The 17,695-nt window shown below is 38.2% G+C and overlaps 1 protein-coding gene across 3 annotated transcripts in view; it reads left to right on the top strand.

Moving 5' to 3' along the window:
- Grid2 (glutamate ionotropic receptor delta type subunit 2) overlaps nucleotides 1-17,695 on the top strand; it is a 1,419,378-nt gene that overhangs the window by 1,365,930 nt on the left and 35,753 nt on the right. For all 3 annotated transcript variants that reach the window (XM_076864706.2, XM_076864707.2, XM_076864705.2), the window contains one exon: nucleotides 15,315-15,555. In XM_076864706.2, the coding sequence (XP_076720821.1) occupies nucleotides 15,315-15,555 (241 nt within the window). The remainder of the gene's footprint in view (nucleotides 1-15,314; nucleotides 15,556-17,695) is intronic.

Genomic DNA, 17,695 nt, shown 5'->3' with positions numbered 1-17,695 from the left:
TAATTCACTGATTGGGTTAAGATTCTCATAACCCAGTCATTTCTCCTCTGAACCCTCTTTCATTGTCTCACACTGAGCTTTTTGGAGACACTTCTCATCCAAACCATAACATCCTAGCTCTAGCATATCATGTCATGCATCATAGGCCAATTCTTACATATGTAAGGCCCTGGGGATCACCAGAGCCCTGTGGACCATCATTGGGACTCACAAAGATAGAACTCAATGGTAAATATAGCAAGGAATATAGAATCAATTTTATATTTTAGTTTCTTCTGAATTGTGTTGCAAGTTGGGCCTCACGGGGAAGACTGAACATCAGTCTTCATTTTCCATCACAATTATGGGAAAATCACTTTAGAGCACATTCACTAGTTTCGTGGAATGTGACCTCTCAGAGAGAGTCAGCCTAAATGGGAACAGGAACTACAATGTAGATCTGTTCTCCACATTTCCCTTGTGGCTACGGTAGTGTGCCCATTGGTTGTATATGGAATGTTATTCTTTAAAGTGATCTACATGTAGCTTGAGTTTTACCACAGTGACACTTTTATCAGAAGGTATTATGCTTTTTTTTCCTCATCTAGAAACAAAAAATGCATAATACTCAGTACCACCTACTACCATATATAAGGTAAAGATTCCTCACAATTTAGCAATATTCTGAGCAATTCAGTTGCTTATAAATATAATGGACTATCCAAACATGGGTAAATTGCACTTCTGCTGTTATTCATCGAGGCTCTTATAAATATTTCAGATCCCTGCTTAGCCGGCTTTCTTTCATTTCCAATTCACCAAGGTTTAGAACACATTTGAGAGGCTGATTATGTCTGGTTTCAGGTAGAAAAATTTGCAAATGCCTACATTTTATACATACACATATGTGGTATTATTACCAGATTTATTTCTGAATAAAGAGGCCAGCCACTTAGTCCCTCTGACAATTGTTATCAGGAGTGAATGGTACTCAATTTTTATCAAGCCTCTCCTCTGAGTTATTGAAGCCTCCCATAATATCATCAAATAAGTAAATATTGTCGTGCATATAGCTCTTGCTATTATCATGGAAAATAGCCAGCAGCTCTCATGAGCTCACACAGGAACTGTGGAGGCACTTCCCTTTCATGGCAGTAGCGTCCCACACCCTCCACTGGATCCAGCCACACAGACACATGGGAAGATGGAGTGTTCCCTCTCTGTGTATTGGTAAGTTGTCTTTCTAATAACTGCTGAAAGCTTCACTCCTGAAGCAGGTAGTCCTGCTGGTTGAGGAAAATAGATACATTATCTGAGGTAATAGATAAGTCTCATTAAGAAGATGGAATAGACTAATTCCCAGCATATCTCCCATGCGTGGGAAAACTAAATTGTGAAGCAGAGCAGTAACACATCAATTATGCTTTCTGCATGGAATTAGATGAGTCTCGCTGCTATTTTATACCACATTATGTAATTTTTTTATAAATAACCATTTATATCAGAGTACCAGTTTGCTGTCTCATAAAAGGTGGCTAACACTTCTAGTTTACTTATCAGACTTATTCCTGAAATTACTTAAGGAATCCAGATACTCTATTTACTATTTATGTTCCCACTTAAGGAACCCTTACTCCTACTAAGGAATCAATAATAACATGTTCCAAAGAATGTTTAATATTAGCCTCAAATTAAACACCATACATCTGGCAATATACAATTTTAAAGAAGATTGAAACCTAACAAAGTGAAGCTAGCTATTGGCTTTCTAAATAAAGGTTTTGGAGATCCTGTGTTAAATAATGGTTTATAATCAACAGACTTTCAGTAGTTGGTCAGGTTTGTCACATCAAGTTATCACATATGAAGTACTTGAAAACAATTTCAGTTTCTTTAGTGATCTTATATCTCTTCCTTACTCTTATTTTCACAACTAAGTTTTGTTAGCAGATTTTTATATGAGACTACAATACCCCAAATATATAAATCTCACATTGTGGAAGTGAAATCAATCAAAGTTTGTAAACAAAGAAGACTTTGCTTACTTGTGTAAACAATGAAGTTGAGGACTTGTTTTCACTTGTAGGTTGTGTAATAATAAAGGAGATAATGTCCACAGAAATGCTTTGCAGATTATAGTGACATTCAAAAAAAGAAATGTAGTAACTTAAATGTATCCTAGTTTTTGAAAATATGTTAAATATTAATAGGAGTAGGAGAGCATACATTCTCAAGTCTCTGAGTCTAAGATCAGTCTTACTCTAGACAGGATTCTGAGGAAAAAGGAAGAACATCAGAAGGAAAAATCCAGAATTGGAAAAGTGCTAAAAAGGAAGGTGACTTCTAACTGACAGGAGTAACTCTGCAGTCATCACACTGCTGCTGTGCTGTGTTTTAAAATCCATGGGTACTATTCTGCCTGGGCTGCCACAGCAAAATACCATGAAATGGTCCTCATATCACTGAAATATGTTTCTCATGGTTCAGGAGGCTACGAACTCCAAGATAAAGGTGGTGGCAAGGTGGGTTTTATTCTTGGACCTCTTCTCTTGGCTTGTAGAGAAGCTGCCATCTTGCTGTGTGCTGAAATGACGCCCTCATTGTGTGGCTAGTGCAAGGTCCCTAGTGTATTTTCTTATGAGGGCACTTATCCCTTCGGGTTGGGGTCACACCTTCATGACCTCATTCAACCTCAGTCACCTCCCAAAGGCTCCACCTCCAATACCATCACAGTGGGGTTTAGATTCAACACAGGGATTTTGGAGGGATGTAAACATTCAGTCTTTCACACCATGAGATTGAGCACTATTTTTTTTTTCAGATCCATTGCAAATCAAGCTAACAAATATTTGCCAAACTAATACAGAAAGCCAGTTACTGTGTTTGTGGTGTGGGAAATAGAACAGAATACCTCATTTAAGATCCCTGTTCTCAAGGAGTTTACAGTGTGGTTAAAAATACAAGAAACGCAAAAGGAGTAAAGCAAGTATCCAATGTAAATAATAATTCTGAGGGAAAGAGAAGCTTTGCAAGGCTCACTGCTAAATGGGGTCTTTTTTCAGAGGAAATGGAACAAGAGTTCTGAGAGGAGGCGTTCGTGGAGGGGAGAGGCCTTCTTGTCAGCCACATATTCGCCCCTTCTTTACCAAGGCATATTCTGTGCCAGGAGCCAGAAATACAAAATCAATCAATACTACATAGCATCTACCCTCAAGGAGGCTAACATCTAGAACAGGAAAGAAAACTGTCACTAAACTCAAGATCAAACCTCAACTCCTTAAGTAACTCACAAGCTTGCTTCTCCACCATTGCTCTGATGCTTCCCATGCCTGCAGTCTGGTCCTAGGGTATGCTTTTTGCTTCTTCAAAATGCCTGTGCTTTTCTCCGTGGACCTTGGCACAGGAAGTTTCCTCTGTCTAAATTACTTCCCAGTCCATGTTTTATTCCCAGTCCATGTTTTATTCATTCCTAATTTCTCATCTTACACAACACTTGTCCCAAAAGGCTGTCCCTAAAGTGCCAGTCTTCCAAATCCAAAGTTAGGTGGCCTTTTTTTGCACAGTGACTCTCATTGTGCTGCACTTCTCAGGGAACACAGTCATTCTGTGGTGCAGCATCCCATAGCAGAATCTCAGGCTAATGTCCAAGAAATGGTTTTCATGTTGTTTTCTCTCCCGTTCATAGAAACATTATAGCATATTCACATCCATGATGGGAAGAAGTTAAGAAGTAGGATTCATTTTTTAGATTGCCCAAAATGAAGAGAAACTGATTATTTTTCTACAGTTCTAGCTACCTTGGGAAAATTTCATGTTACGTTACTGTCTTGACACTTTATGAAAAAAACCAAAACACTGCATCAGAGTGGGAATCATGTTAAATATAGTAAATGCATCAAAATAGTTAAAATGTAATTTTAAAACTTGTTTAGACTTTACATCTATGAAAATGTGATTAAAATAGTAAACTCGTTTTCCTAAAGTTGTACTATTACCAATAATCCCACTCTTGACTGAGAATTTTAATTAAATGCACTCCAGCAGCTCAGAGGTGGAAAGAAGAGGATCACAAGTTCAAAGCCAGCCTCAGCAACTTAGCAAAGTCCTAAGCAACTTAGTGAGACCCTGTCTCAAAATAAAATATAAGAAGGGCTAGAGATGTGGCTTGTGGTTAAGTGCCCCTGGGTTTACTCCCTGGTACCAAAGAAAGAAAGAAAGAAAGAAAGACACCACCACTATACACTATATACTAATTAATACAAATATGCACTGAGTTTTTTTAAGTATAATATCTAAGACCCTCTAACTTACATGTCATTTTCATTGTAACAAAACTCCAGTTATTAAACTACCTACTTCAGCAGTATGCAAAATAACAAATTCTTTCACACATTTACATTGTCATTCAACTTTTTAAAAGTTGAATATTCCCACAAATGTTCAGGAGAATGTTCGTTCCTTCAAAAAGTATCTTTTCCCATCATCTTCTCTCTTCTAACACTGTGCCAAAGGTACATATCGCAATCCTTATTCATTTTACAGATAATATGCACTTCAAGATCCCACTTATTTTAAGATTTGGTTGCCAGACTCAAAGATAGGAAATTATTCATAAAATATATACAATACAGTACACAAAACAAGTTTGACTTTCTGACACTTTCATAAGCATGCATCTGAAAGGTCTGCATAAGAAGATTTTGTATTGCCTGCAGAATGACTCCAAACAAGGATGATCACTGCCAGTTTCCCACTGCAGAATGAAAGAATTTTTCCCCTTTACCCTATAACCCAAATATCACACTGAGCTTAAGGATGTAGCTGACATTTTAAAAGATCACCAAAAGTGTTCTCTTTCCAATTGCAATTATGCCCTCTATCTCAGTGGGAGCCATTGTCTGGGTCTTCTCAGCTTTCTAGCAACTTTCTGGCTTGCTTTCATTATCCTGATTATCTATTCATTTGCCGCCCAGCACTCATTTTATGAAAGATCATGTCTGCCATTTCTATAATGAGTGCTTGACTTTTACTGCCAGCATAAACACATAAAATATATAATAATTAAAGTTCACTAGTCACCAAAGTCTGGAGATCCGTCATGTTGCTAATTTGATTTTTCAAGCAATTGCTTCTCCATGAACAGGGCTGATTTTGCCCCCCCTTGGGCAGTGCAAGACTTACGTTTGAAGGAGAAGGCTCTAACCTAGAGAGATCGATGTGAATGGGCACCATATATTTCAACTTTAAGGCTCATCTTCAGGCAAAGAATATATCTATAAGTATGATGGCTCTCAGAGCCAACAAAAATCTCATCAATACTTGAACATAAAAAGTACTCTAAATGTTAAAGAGTAAGTAGTACAGTTTTCAAAATAATTATTTTATTTAACAAATACCATACCTTTCCTGGAGGGTTGTTTAGACCCTAAGGAAAAGGTTCACTGAGATAACTATGGGAGTCTGCACAACATAATTATGCAATTATGGTGGAAAGTTCACCATGTTTTGACTTTGGCTGGGAAAGGGCAGGGTTTCAAAACACCACCTTCTTGTTTGCACACTTCCTTTTTTCAATAACATTTGTAAAGCCCCCTAAGTGTCTGGTGGTAATGAATTTACCTGACGTTTACTCTATTCACAAAGAGATTAATCAATGCATGCGGTATTCATGTGGCTCTTTGGGGACGTCAGGATGTGTTTCACAGGAAGTAATGTTTGTAAATAGATGCAATGGGATACAGGTCGGCCAAGGGACTTGAGTAGTCAAACTCTCAGCTCATAAAGAAGCAGGAAGGAAAGGAACGGTTTCCACTTACATAGGTTTTCTTTATGGATAATGAAGATCTCTATGGTGTATTCAAATAAAAGGCAGAAGCTAGGAGCCCTGAGTCTGAGAGCCATTTGGCCTTGGGACATTTTCTTCACCTCTGAACCTCCATCTCATGAGAACTCTATACAATCAACTCTGTTAAAGCTCCTTACAAGAATAAGGAGAGAGGTAAACAGTAATTCTTCCTTCATAAGGCTCTTTTAAGAAGTAAATCAAATAATTTGCCATGTTTTTGATAAATGCCTTCCAAGATTTATAGTATCATGCATGCATTCTTCTGGAAAATAGATATTCTGGATAAAGTTTACGGTTCATTTCCATCCACAGAAAAATGAATGCCTTAGGAAGACACTAGTTACTAAATAAGGTCATGGATACTGGTTTCTGAATAAGAAAACCAGATCTGACCAATTAAAGACTTTATCAAATTATCTTTTTCCAATTTGAAAGTGAAATATCAGGTTGGAAGCAACACAGGAAACTTTCCTTTTTATACAGGTCTCTGCTGTGTAGCATCCTTCAACAATAACTGAGCTCATAATTAAAGCCAGTCCTGTGGATCCAGCACGGCAGCAGGGAGCTGGGCAGGCCTTTTCACTTCCCTGGGCAGAAGTGAAATATGATCTCCTCTCCCAGATCCTTTCCAATACTAACAGTTGTCTTTCTCATTAAGTGTTCATGGTAATTCTTTACTAACAACAACAACAAAAAAAATCTAATTCATTTATATACTTTCAAACATAATTTTAAGAGTTTTATATATTTTGATTAAAAGAGGCATCAGCTTTTCTACATCAGCCAATTGCCTTATCCATTCTTAGCCAATCATAATTGTTTCCTTACAATTTCTTTTTAGCAGTATCATATCTCATGATACCCCCTTGATCTCAAGCTAAAGATGCCATTGTCTGGAAAATGATTCAGCCAACACAAACCTCAGGGGACAAATACTACCTGATCTCAAATAAGGCAGTCACTCAGGAATGTGGGAGGTCCCAATCTCAATCCCAATATTCAGCTGTATTATAGGATAATCAGAAAACCAAAGAAATCCAAAGTCAGTTGAAGGATTATACTGCTATGTTGATACAGTGCATAAATAAATTTTTCTCAATGTAGCGAAATACAAAGTCACAAGATCACTTGGTACTCACTTAAGGATGCACAAATAATGGGAATTGCTATATGTCAATTAAGACATGTTCAAAAGATCATTAGAATGAGTCACAATCTCTGGCTCTGAAATAGGCTGATACTTTCTAATGACCTAACTTTGACTCTGTCATTTAATCCCTCTGAACTTCAATATGTTATTAATGATATGGAAACTCATCGTGTTCATCAAAGCTATTTGTTCTGTGAGTTTTAAATCAGCTCAGCAAATCAGACTCCTGGTTTTTATAAATAAAGCCCTTCATTTACATATATGGTCTAGAGATACATTTACACTATAAAAGTATAGTTGAGTCACTGCCAGGGAGACTACATGACCTGCAAAGCTCAAATATTTGCTTTCTGTACCTTAATTTTAAGTGTTTGCTGTCCCTTGATCTAAAATATACCATTCATGAGTTATTTGAAAATGCCAAAAAACACTATTCACTTGTATAATCTTAGGTAATTTTAGTGGATCAGACTTAAGCAGCTGATATTTGGTTCAACTAGTTGAAAGAATTAGTTAAAAGTCCAATTAAAACAAAAGATAAAGCTTCTAAGAATCTCCCGGTGGCTATTTGGTTTTACTGAAGCACTAAATGTTATCAATAAATATTTGTTGCATCTAATGCTACTAACAGATCATGAAGAGATTTTTACTTAAGAGAAATAATCAATGGGTGCCTCATTCACAAGAAATGGATAGAATTTGTTTTTACACATCTGATTGTTCAAATTGTGTTGCCAGATATGCCAATCAGAGTGCCACTATACTTACTTGCTTAAATCTTACTCTTGTGCTTGGGCTTCACTTAAAATTTACCTACATTTTCTAAGACAAGAATGAAAGAAAAAATGAATAAATGGAAAATCTATTGAGCTGCTATTTTCTTAAATAGTTTGCATGCTATTAACTCTTTCTCAGCAACCACAGAGAAGGAAATTTGGTAAAAACCAAGCAAATGAACTTCAAAATGTGTGTATTGTGAGCCAAAATAGATCTACTCAGTGTGCCAAAAGATCATTTTTTAAAATATATTCCCAAGTATTTTTCTCAGTGATAATGGATATTAAACATTACTGAATAATGGGGCTCTATCTAAATATCTTTTTAATTTTAGTCACATGAAACTTATATGTACAGATAAGATATTTTGCCCCCCCCCAGATAAAATATCCTCACCCATCCCTAGTGCCAAATAGCCTCAATACTTCCAAATTGAAGAAATACCTAGAAACATAGAGTTTCTAACACTATGTAATGAGAATTCTCTTTCACTATGATGAGTTGAGAATCTGGAAGACCTAGGATGTAAGTAGGATGTTCAGGAAAAAACAGGAGAGCCTACCTCTTCTGACCAGTGTTCTATGAGGGCAGGGTGGGATATGAATGAGGGGAGGGTCTTAGATTGAAACACTGAAAAGGTAGAAGAGAGGGTCTAGGACTTCCTTCCCTTCCTGTTAGGGTCTCTGTGAGGAGTCCCCAGGGCCCACCAGGCTCTATACCAAGAGAGAAGACCTTGGATGAGTGAGAAAATCAGTGCCATGTGGTCAGGAAAAAGCAAAGTTTCAATCTTCATCCCCAGGTCTCTCTTATTCCCCTCTGGTGGCAATGCTAATTAGAGCATATGGACCCACCTTGGGACCATTCAAAGTAACTGACAGGGTGACACTATACTAGGATCTGCAGGACTGCAGAATCATCAGGGGTAGATGATGAAAATGGCAGAGGTTCAGAAGGGAGCCCTACATTACCACCCTATATCAGCCAACTTGACCAGACTTAGCACTTCTGTAGACCTTAGCTGCAGTTGTTACCAATTATTGTCTAAAGATTGGACCCAGACCACTCTCACTTTGAAGGACAGCTGCCCAAGGAAGTCCAAGAACAGAGAAGGAACCAGCAGCCCCTACCCCCACCACCACCCCCAATCCAAGATGGGGGAAATAACTGTGACCTCCATAAATCCTAATGCCATCTTGGAAAAGAACAAGGGGAAAGAGAAAGAATTGAAAATGTCATAGGATAAGACATATCTCCAAAGAGGTCCAAGGAGTTCCCAGAGAAAAAAAGAAAAATTGATTCAGGACCAGGGTAGTTATTGGCAGAGGTAACAGAAAAGAATTTCAGAATGTGGCAATCAATGACATAGACATAGGTTTATTTAAGAATTGGATACACATTCAAGGAAGAATGGGGGCAATCTCAAGAGAGAGATACCTTTGGAGGAAAGCAATGAATACACATTCAAGGGAGAAGGATACCGGTCTGCAGAAGGAGAGACAGCCCCTCAGTGGTGTGCGGTGCTAGTACTTATAGAGGGCTGGTGCTAGGGGCTGACTAAAGGGGGAGCCATGGTGGAGTTTCAGGATTTGGTGCCAGTTTTCCTTGTTCTTGCTCATTGCCCTTATGGTTCAGGGTCACAGGTCAAGGGCACGGACAAAGGGTATGTCTTCAAGAGTTGTAATTGGTAGGTGCTTTCTGCATTTCAGTGGTTCATGGGTATTCCTCCTCTTCTGTGGTTTATGGGCATTCCTTTGAGACTCAGTATCTCTCCCTTTATCCCAAATTCCTACCTCGGAAGTACTGAGTAATTCTCTTAAGTAGATTGAGCTAAAGCTAGAGCCATGTTAAATTATTAGATCAGATTAAATTTTAAATCCTATTGAGCTAAATTTAGTTTTTTTCCCACTGCTCATCGGCCACAGTGCTACTAAGGAAGATCAATGAGGCTATGAAGAAAAGCCACATTTTCTTTGCACACCCAAATGGTGGTATGAATAAATTTGCAGTCACGCTACAGTTATATTGTTTGTTCTAGAGGAAATGTATTGATGACAGTTTTCCTCAGGGTCTAACAGACTTCTAAATCTAAAAGTGATTCGCTATTTTTTTAAAAAGTTAATTAGAGGCGGTGTGAAGTAATGGAGAAAAAAGTGTTGGAAGACAGACCTGAATTCTAGCCCCACATCAACTATTTCCTGGCAGCATGAGTCACACACAAAAAAAGTCTTTTAATTTCTATAGCAGTGAAATTTTGTGTTGGATATTTAAAAAAAAAATGTGGGGAATTATGTTCTGTATCCCTTGGTGTCCTCATCCATAAAATGGGCATGGGGAGACTAAGATAGAAGAAATAATGTCAAAAAAAAAAAAAGAAGAAGAAGAAATAATGTCTATATTCTTTTTCATTCTAATATTTTGTGCTATCAGAAGATGGGAAATCGGATTATGAGAGTCACAGCAGTTCCTACAGATAGGGCCTGAGAAAAGGATTTTGCCCATATTAAAAAAAGAAAGAAAGAAAAAGAAAAGATTCTGATCATCCCTAAGTCTTTTCCTAGTAGAAATTACTAAAAAGGCAGTGTCATTTTTCTCAAATAATCAGTACTTTTTTTAGAGTCAGCTCAGCAAGAATTTACCAAAGGGCCATGATTCCAATAAACTTGAAAGGAACCTATGGACAGCTGTATTATTCAAAGGCAAAATCTGTCACCTATGTAGGATTAAAAATGTGTATCCATCTCATCCTTTTTGTTACAAATAATTTGAAAATCAATTCCTCTATTAACAATTAAAGATGGCAAGTGACCAACCTTCGGGGCAAGTCCCATGCACAAATGAGGCTCTTATCTTCAAAGTACAAAGCTTTACAAGATGACACTGAGGCCTGTTGAATGTTTTTATTTGAATATGAAAGAAGGATCTTTTGCTTCTTTACTGCCTTCCCCTGAAATTTGCTCATTTTTATCAATAGAAAATGCTATGCATGTAGGATTGATCTATTAACCATTTTCAAACTGCAGTTAGGTTTTATAGACTTCTAAAATTTTTCTGTTCAGTGAGATCACATATATTTTTATACTTTTGGCAAAAGAAGAAAAGGCAATGTTCTTGTCAGTGAATCAATCATTTGCTGATTCGAAGGGGCATATAACTCTCCATTAAGAGGAATGCACCAGAACAGGTCCAAAGAAAGAACAATAGTCACACATGCTGGCAATAATAATTCTAGTTTCAACTGTTGGTCGCCTTCCATATGCCACGCAGTGAGCAAATACTTTTTGTTACGTGGACTCATTAATTCCTCAAGAGCAAGCGCTGCCATCACCCTGGGGTATGAATGGAAGTTTTTCTGAGTGCACTTCAAGAAAAAGTTTTAGCCATCCAGTTGTTCATCAGTCTAATGGCTAATTTTGTTTCTAATAGGTAAATGTTTACAGCGCTAAGAAGTCCACACTATGCATCTCAAGCCCACAGGTGAACCACAGTAACTCTGCTCTCCATGAGCAAAGACTGCCATCTTGTGGAAATCATACACTTAACAAAAGAATATCACCCTACCCAGCCAGAAAGTGTTCCTGGGCCTCACCAAGAATTTTGCAACTAGTTTCTTGCCTTGTTATGGGCATATATCACTGTTGCTTATAATTAAAGGGGAAAACTCTCCTTTGAATGTTGTTAAGCTTCATTTAAAGGGCCATCTTCCCATAAAGATTTGAAAGAGAACTTATCTTTCTGCTGATTATAGAAATTACATTTTACTAACTTACTTTACCTAATCCTTAAGTCAAGTTTTTGTTAAATAATTCAAAAGAGGGTGTGGAAAAAAACCTTTCTGGTGGAATTTCCAGGAGCACTGGATTTTGTAGCGAGCTTTTATGACAAACTCTTGGCTCGGGGAGTCTTTTCATTCTCTTCCAACACAATAGCCTGGAAGAGCCTACATTCCTTGGAGTCTGCTGTGGGCTGCTCAGAGCTGCACTGAGAGACCCTGTAGTCCAATTACTATGTGTATCCCTGAGCTGCTGTGATGGTAAGATGGACCGCAGAAAGAGCTCCTCGCAGCTCCTGGGGTATACCAGAAGGCTCCTAGAGAACTCAGCTCTCTGAACTTAAAAATTTTGCAATAAAATGAATTCTTTGATTTATCACCTTTGACTCCTAAAAGAATCGAAATGGGTGAAATATAAAATGTAGAGTTTGGTAACTGTTCTTAAAGCTAAACTATTTTCCATGTTGAGAACAAATAAGGAGGTAGTAAGTTGAATCATGGAGATCTCAGATACCCCTGAGGAACCAGAGTGGGCAGTCATCAACTCCTGAATGAATGAAAGAATGAGTGGACATGAAGTGAGGCCATTAAAAAAAAAAAAATAGTTTTACAATGTCGCCTAGGCTGCTCTGACTGGATGCGCAATCACGCTTTAGAAGAAATTTTGTACCCAAGGAAATGCCTGATGTGGAGTCCCTCTTGAAATGGGACTATTTATTGAATGGACAGATGAATAAGAAGGACACAGAACAAATTACAAAATGGCTTCAATGATAAGGGGGGAAAAGTAGGATCTGAGGACAGAGTTCCTTTGCTAAAACTGAATTAGGCATAGTCTATCAATAAACATACACCTGCTTTGTGAGGGGAGTGTGTGTGGGGGGGGTACGCATTCCAGAAAGGGGATCAGGCATTGATCAAATGACTGCAAATAATGCAGAACGATGATAAGTGTCACGAGGGGAAAATCTCACACTTTCACAGACACCCAATAGCAGAGTGGCAGGAGGAGCAGGAGAGCAGTAAAAATGGGTTTCGTTTTGTGTGTAGATAATTGTCAGCCTCCGTATCCGTGGGCCCCACACCCACAGATTCAGGTTGAAAATAGTCAGAAAAGAAGAAGTTTTTCTGTAATGAATATGTTCAGACTCTCTAATTATTTTATTCCCTAAATAATACAGTCTAACAACTATTTATAGACAGCACTACCTTTTATTAGGTAATAAATAATCTAGGGATGATTAAAGGCATAAAGGAGGGTGCCTGTAGGTCATATGCAAGTGCTAAGCTACTTTATATAAGGGTCTTGAGCATCCTCAGATTTCGGTATCTGTGGGGGAACCTGGGTTACATTCCCCATGGATACTGAGAGACAAATGTATTCTCATTAAGCAAGGGTCGATGTCAGTCCCTTTTATGTCTATACATACTTATAAGCACAAATTTAAGAATAATTATTTGTCCCAACATGATTACATTTTTCCTTCAACCTTGAAGGAAAATGGTGCCCTGACAATCAAGTGAAAACACCTAAAGGATGTGCCATTTCATTTCATTATTATTGTGGTATAACACTTAACATGAGAGCTAACCTATTAATGAATTTTTAAGAATATAATACAGTATTATTGTCCATAGGCAAAGTGTTATATAGTAGATCTCTAGATTTTATTCATCTTTCATAACTGAAATTTTATACCATTCATTAGCAACACTACCATCATTTAAACGGTATTCATGAAGAGGCCAAGCAAGTAACTTTGATGCTACAATTATGTATTTGTATGATCCTAGTAAAAGTACCAGCAATTCCCACAGGTAGTTCCTTCTTTGGATCAAGACATTATTCCTCAAGTGTATTCCTCAACTTGTTTCCCAGTGTGTTCTCAATATGTGTTACTTGGGGAGGAAAATGGGGGAAGGGAAATGGAAGTGAGTATGGGAAAGGGTGAGTTCAACAAAATCATACAGGCTTACTTTCCCACAAATGGTCTTGGAGAGTCCATAGGCTAGCATCTTGATATACTTCCAAGAAGGTGCTTCTCAGAGTTAATGACCACAGAGCCCTTTTCCTGCAGAGGCTTTCTAGGTACTAGTGTCCTGAGGAATACACTTTGGGGAATTCTGGAAAAGGAAATGAATTTATCTGGGATAAAGACTGGAATACAGGAGACATGGAACCCATTATTACCTACAATTATTTTAGTAAATGATGTTAATCAATTAATCGCCCCTTTTGAGAAACATTCTGAGGTGATGGGAAATTAGGCAGATTGATTTCACAAGAAGCAAGGAGGAAAAGCCCAGGCTGTTGGGGAGGCTCAAGGGCACTATCAATCCTGCAGTATCCATGGGAGTTAACAGAGCCGAAGACCAGCTCTCCATGATAGGTGGAGACAGAGATTCTCCTAGGGCTGGTCTCACTCTTGATTAAATCAAGTTAAAAGTTGATCCCACCCCCAGTGTCCTTCCCTTTATCATTTTCCTCAATTTTCTAGCCCCAGGCTGGTTATAAAAACAGGTAAAAAGGTTATGTGACACCAAAAGTTGGTGATTTACTCCTTCCAAATTGGCCTAGTTCTTTTCCCTCACTTTTTAAACAGTCTCACCCCAAAAAATCCAAGACCCAGGATGAGATTACAAATGTAGGACACAGGAGCACAAGGAGATGGCCTCTGGGTCCCTCTCTTCCCACCCCCAGCCATGTCCTGCATGGGAAGGTCCCCCTGCTCAATGCTGTGTGTACCTGAGCTTGCACATCCGTGCTCTGTGCTCACTCTTAACACTACCACGTATGTCTTTGGTACCCTTGTGACAATAAGATCTACTCACAGGAGGACATCCCGGGAATAGAACTGAAAGAGCACTGAGCTATTAGGCCAGAAAATTCCAGAGAACCCTGAGGATGTGCACATTCTGGACAGTATATAACCTGGGCCTCTGAGGAGGGGCATTGCTGGAGGAGGGGCAGGCCAGGCAGGTATTGGATAGAGCCCAAAGAATATTCAGAATTGAGACTAATTCCTCAATGAGAATCACACTTCAAAAAGCTGCAGTCTTTGCAGTTACTCCCAGAATGCGGAGAGAAAAGATGAAGAAGAAGGGCATTTCTTATTTGAATTGAACTACTTCTAAATGCCTCTGGTCAGCTTTTCTTCTTGTTCTCCAAGGTGAGATTTCTTCCCCTTTGGCATTAAAAGGAAAACTAGATCAGTTGTGTGAAAAAACAAAAAAATGATATATTTTATCAACTTCAAACTTGTCCCAAGGCTTTCTTGCACACTGTGTTAAATAATAGAAGTCTTTTTAATTGAATTTCTATGTGTGTAGCATATGCCGGGCGACATTATGCCAGCATCTTGCTCAAAGCAGCAAAACGTTCTTCATAAAAGCATTAAGATCCAGAGGATCCTTCTGTGTGTGGGAAAGGCACACAGAATTGCAGCAGCTTGAAACCACATCAAAACAGGGCCTCTGAAATGTAATTGTAGAAAGCCACTGCACCAAACCAGGGACAGGAGTATTTAGTTATAATAAAACCAAAAGAAGGAGGAAAGGAGAGAGGAGGGGGATGGGAGGGAGGGTGAAGATGGGGGAAAAGTCCCGCAGCACAACCTCATCTACAGAACCAGAGCCATCATGATCAGTTTCCTCATAGTCCACCTGTAAGCTCATCTATAGATCCCTGTCCACCCGCAGCCGCCATCCTTTCGAGGTGGGGCTGAAATCAGAGCTGTCATGGAGAAGGCAACAACTATGTCTGCAATAACATGGGTTGTGTTCTTGACCCCAAGGATCCTGGAACTTCAGCAGAGTGGCGACATGGACATCTTGAAGCACAAATGGTGGCCTAAGAATGGCCAGTGTGACCTGTACTCCTCAGTGGACACAAAGCAGAAAGGAGGCGCCCTGGACATAAAGAGCTTCGCGGGGGTCTTCTGCATCCTGGCTGCGGGGATCGTCCTGTCCTGCTTCATAGCCATGCTGGAGACCTGGTGGAGCAAGAGGAAAGGCTCCCGGGTCCCATCCAAAGAGGTACTTGACGAGCTTCGGCTCTGACTTGAACCAACAAGCAGGCCGTCACTCCAGGCAGGCTGGCCATGGGGAAAAGGATAATGAATTGGGGGTGGTCATTGTTCCGTCTTTCTTTGAAGACGGAAAATAAATTTCAGTGAATGGAGAACTGGATAAGGCCACTACTAATTTCCATTTTAGGCCCTAGCAGATCAGTGGAGAGCAGACTATAGTATCTCAAAGACTGACAAAGCATGTGTCATGAGGCCCTTTGAAATGTTCCTCAATCTCAGGATAGACTTTAATTCAGTGATTTTTTTTTTAAAGGTAGTGATTTCCTTGACTAATTTATAATGATACTCACCATTTCATTTTATTTAAATTAGTTATTTAACTTGTAGATTAATTACTTATTTGGGTTTCTAAGACTAGGCCTGAAAAATGCAATGCTATAGTGAAAAATAATCAGAATTTTCTCATCGCCACTGGTGATCTATTACAGGTAGATCTGTAGGGTTGTCCTGTGATTTGGGTTCTTTCATGACCCCAAGCTTGCCAGATATAATCAAGGAATCATCCACAATTCTGTTTTTCTCCTTTTCTCCTGAGCCATCTTAGTTCCAGGGCCATGTTAAATTTTTCTAGATATCTGAAAGAATAATTGCAGAGTTACACATACTGTCTCTTTTAAAGTACCATGTGCCTTGTTTTCATTACAAATTATGGGGTTTATAAGTTACCAGAGAAAATATAAAGTTAAAATGAACTATTTGATTCATTTATGTTGTTTCAAATGGACCAAAAGGTGAATTTAAAAAAATGAAATTACATTCACTAAAATTTCAGAAATTGAAATGGAAGACAACCTGAATTTCTTTTACGATTTGATCTGGTGAATAGTTTCAAAAGAAAGTTTTAAACTCTCTTTAACTAGAACTTGGCTGAGACTGGAGCAAATCCTGAGAGGATTTGCTTTGATGCACAAATTAAAATGACTTCTGTTTTTCATACGATTTTTACACAGTAATGTATTATTTCAAACGGGCTGTTTTTCTAAAGTAGTCTAAGGACTCTATCTTTACCACCTTATGTGAAAAATTGATCAGCATCATTTCAAGGAAAAGTTTGGCTCAGACAAGATAAATCTTAGCTTGCTACCTGTGTGATCATCCGTTCTAAATAAGTGGAGAGCGAGTTAAAAATTAATCAGGTTTGATTGTAGTGTTTTCTTTGTGGAATAAGCTTCTGGTATCTCTGTTGACGTTGATTCAATGCAAAAGACCACATTAATGCAGCATTATAGCTGAGACTTCATATTCTCAAAAATTTAAAAATTAAGGACTCCCCAAGCTCCTTATATTTTGAATTACTATATGTGATATTAAATTTTTGCATTATTATATCTGTTGATGGATGACTATATTACAGTTGCTGTGGGAACCATAAAATTATATGTCTCAACCCTCTAAAGTCTCAGTGATAATATTGCATTAATGGATATTTTTATTGGATTTTAAAATGAGAAAGAAGAAGGAAAAACAGTGATGCACATCAAAATATTTTTCACTGAGGAGCGCCATAACAGCATGATGAAAAAAAAAAAAAAATGCAGGCCCCATTCTAACTCGTGACAGCTAATCCAAATCCTAGAAACAAATATTTTCTCCTTTTATGATTAATAGATATTTTTAAACCCTCACAAATTTAATTTGTTGAGCTTGGCTATAAATAAGAGTGATAACATGAACAATTTTCCTTCTTGATAGCTCTACTTTTTCAAATATTGGGTTTTAATACTCACATTTAATGAAAATACTAAGGGATATAAGAGAGGTTTCATCTTTAAAAATCTGAGGTTTTACTTCATTTTTGTTTATTAAGCGCCTTCTTACAAAAAATCATTAGCATAGCTTAAAAGCATCCTTGGTTTAGAGCCATGTACCATAAAACTGACCCTAAGTTAAAACTATCATTCCCATGTCCTGACTTGAAGAGGTCTCTAACCATCCTGCTGACCTCACTATATTGCCTGATTCGTATGCTAGATATCTTAAGTAAATGAAATCTCAATTAGAAATTGGTTCTCTTTTTCTCTGTCTAAAAAAGTCTTACATATCGCTGGCCTACAAGAAATAACACTTTAGTAGTCATTAATACTTTA

Source organism: Callospermophilus lateralis, chromosome 8, assembly GCF_048772815.1.
Source record: "Callospermophilus lateralis isolate mCalLat2 chromosome 8, mCalLat2.hap1, whole genome shotgun sequence".
Lineage (NCBI taxonomy): Eukaryota > Metazoa > Chordata > Mammalia > Rodentia > Sciuridae > Callospermophilus > Callospermophilus lateralis.
The sequence above is the reverse complement of the archived record's forward strand: the minus strand, read 5'-3'. Positions and strand labels throughout refer to the sequence as shown.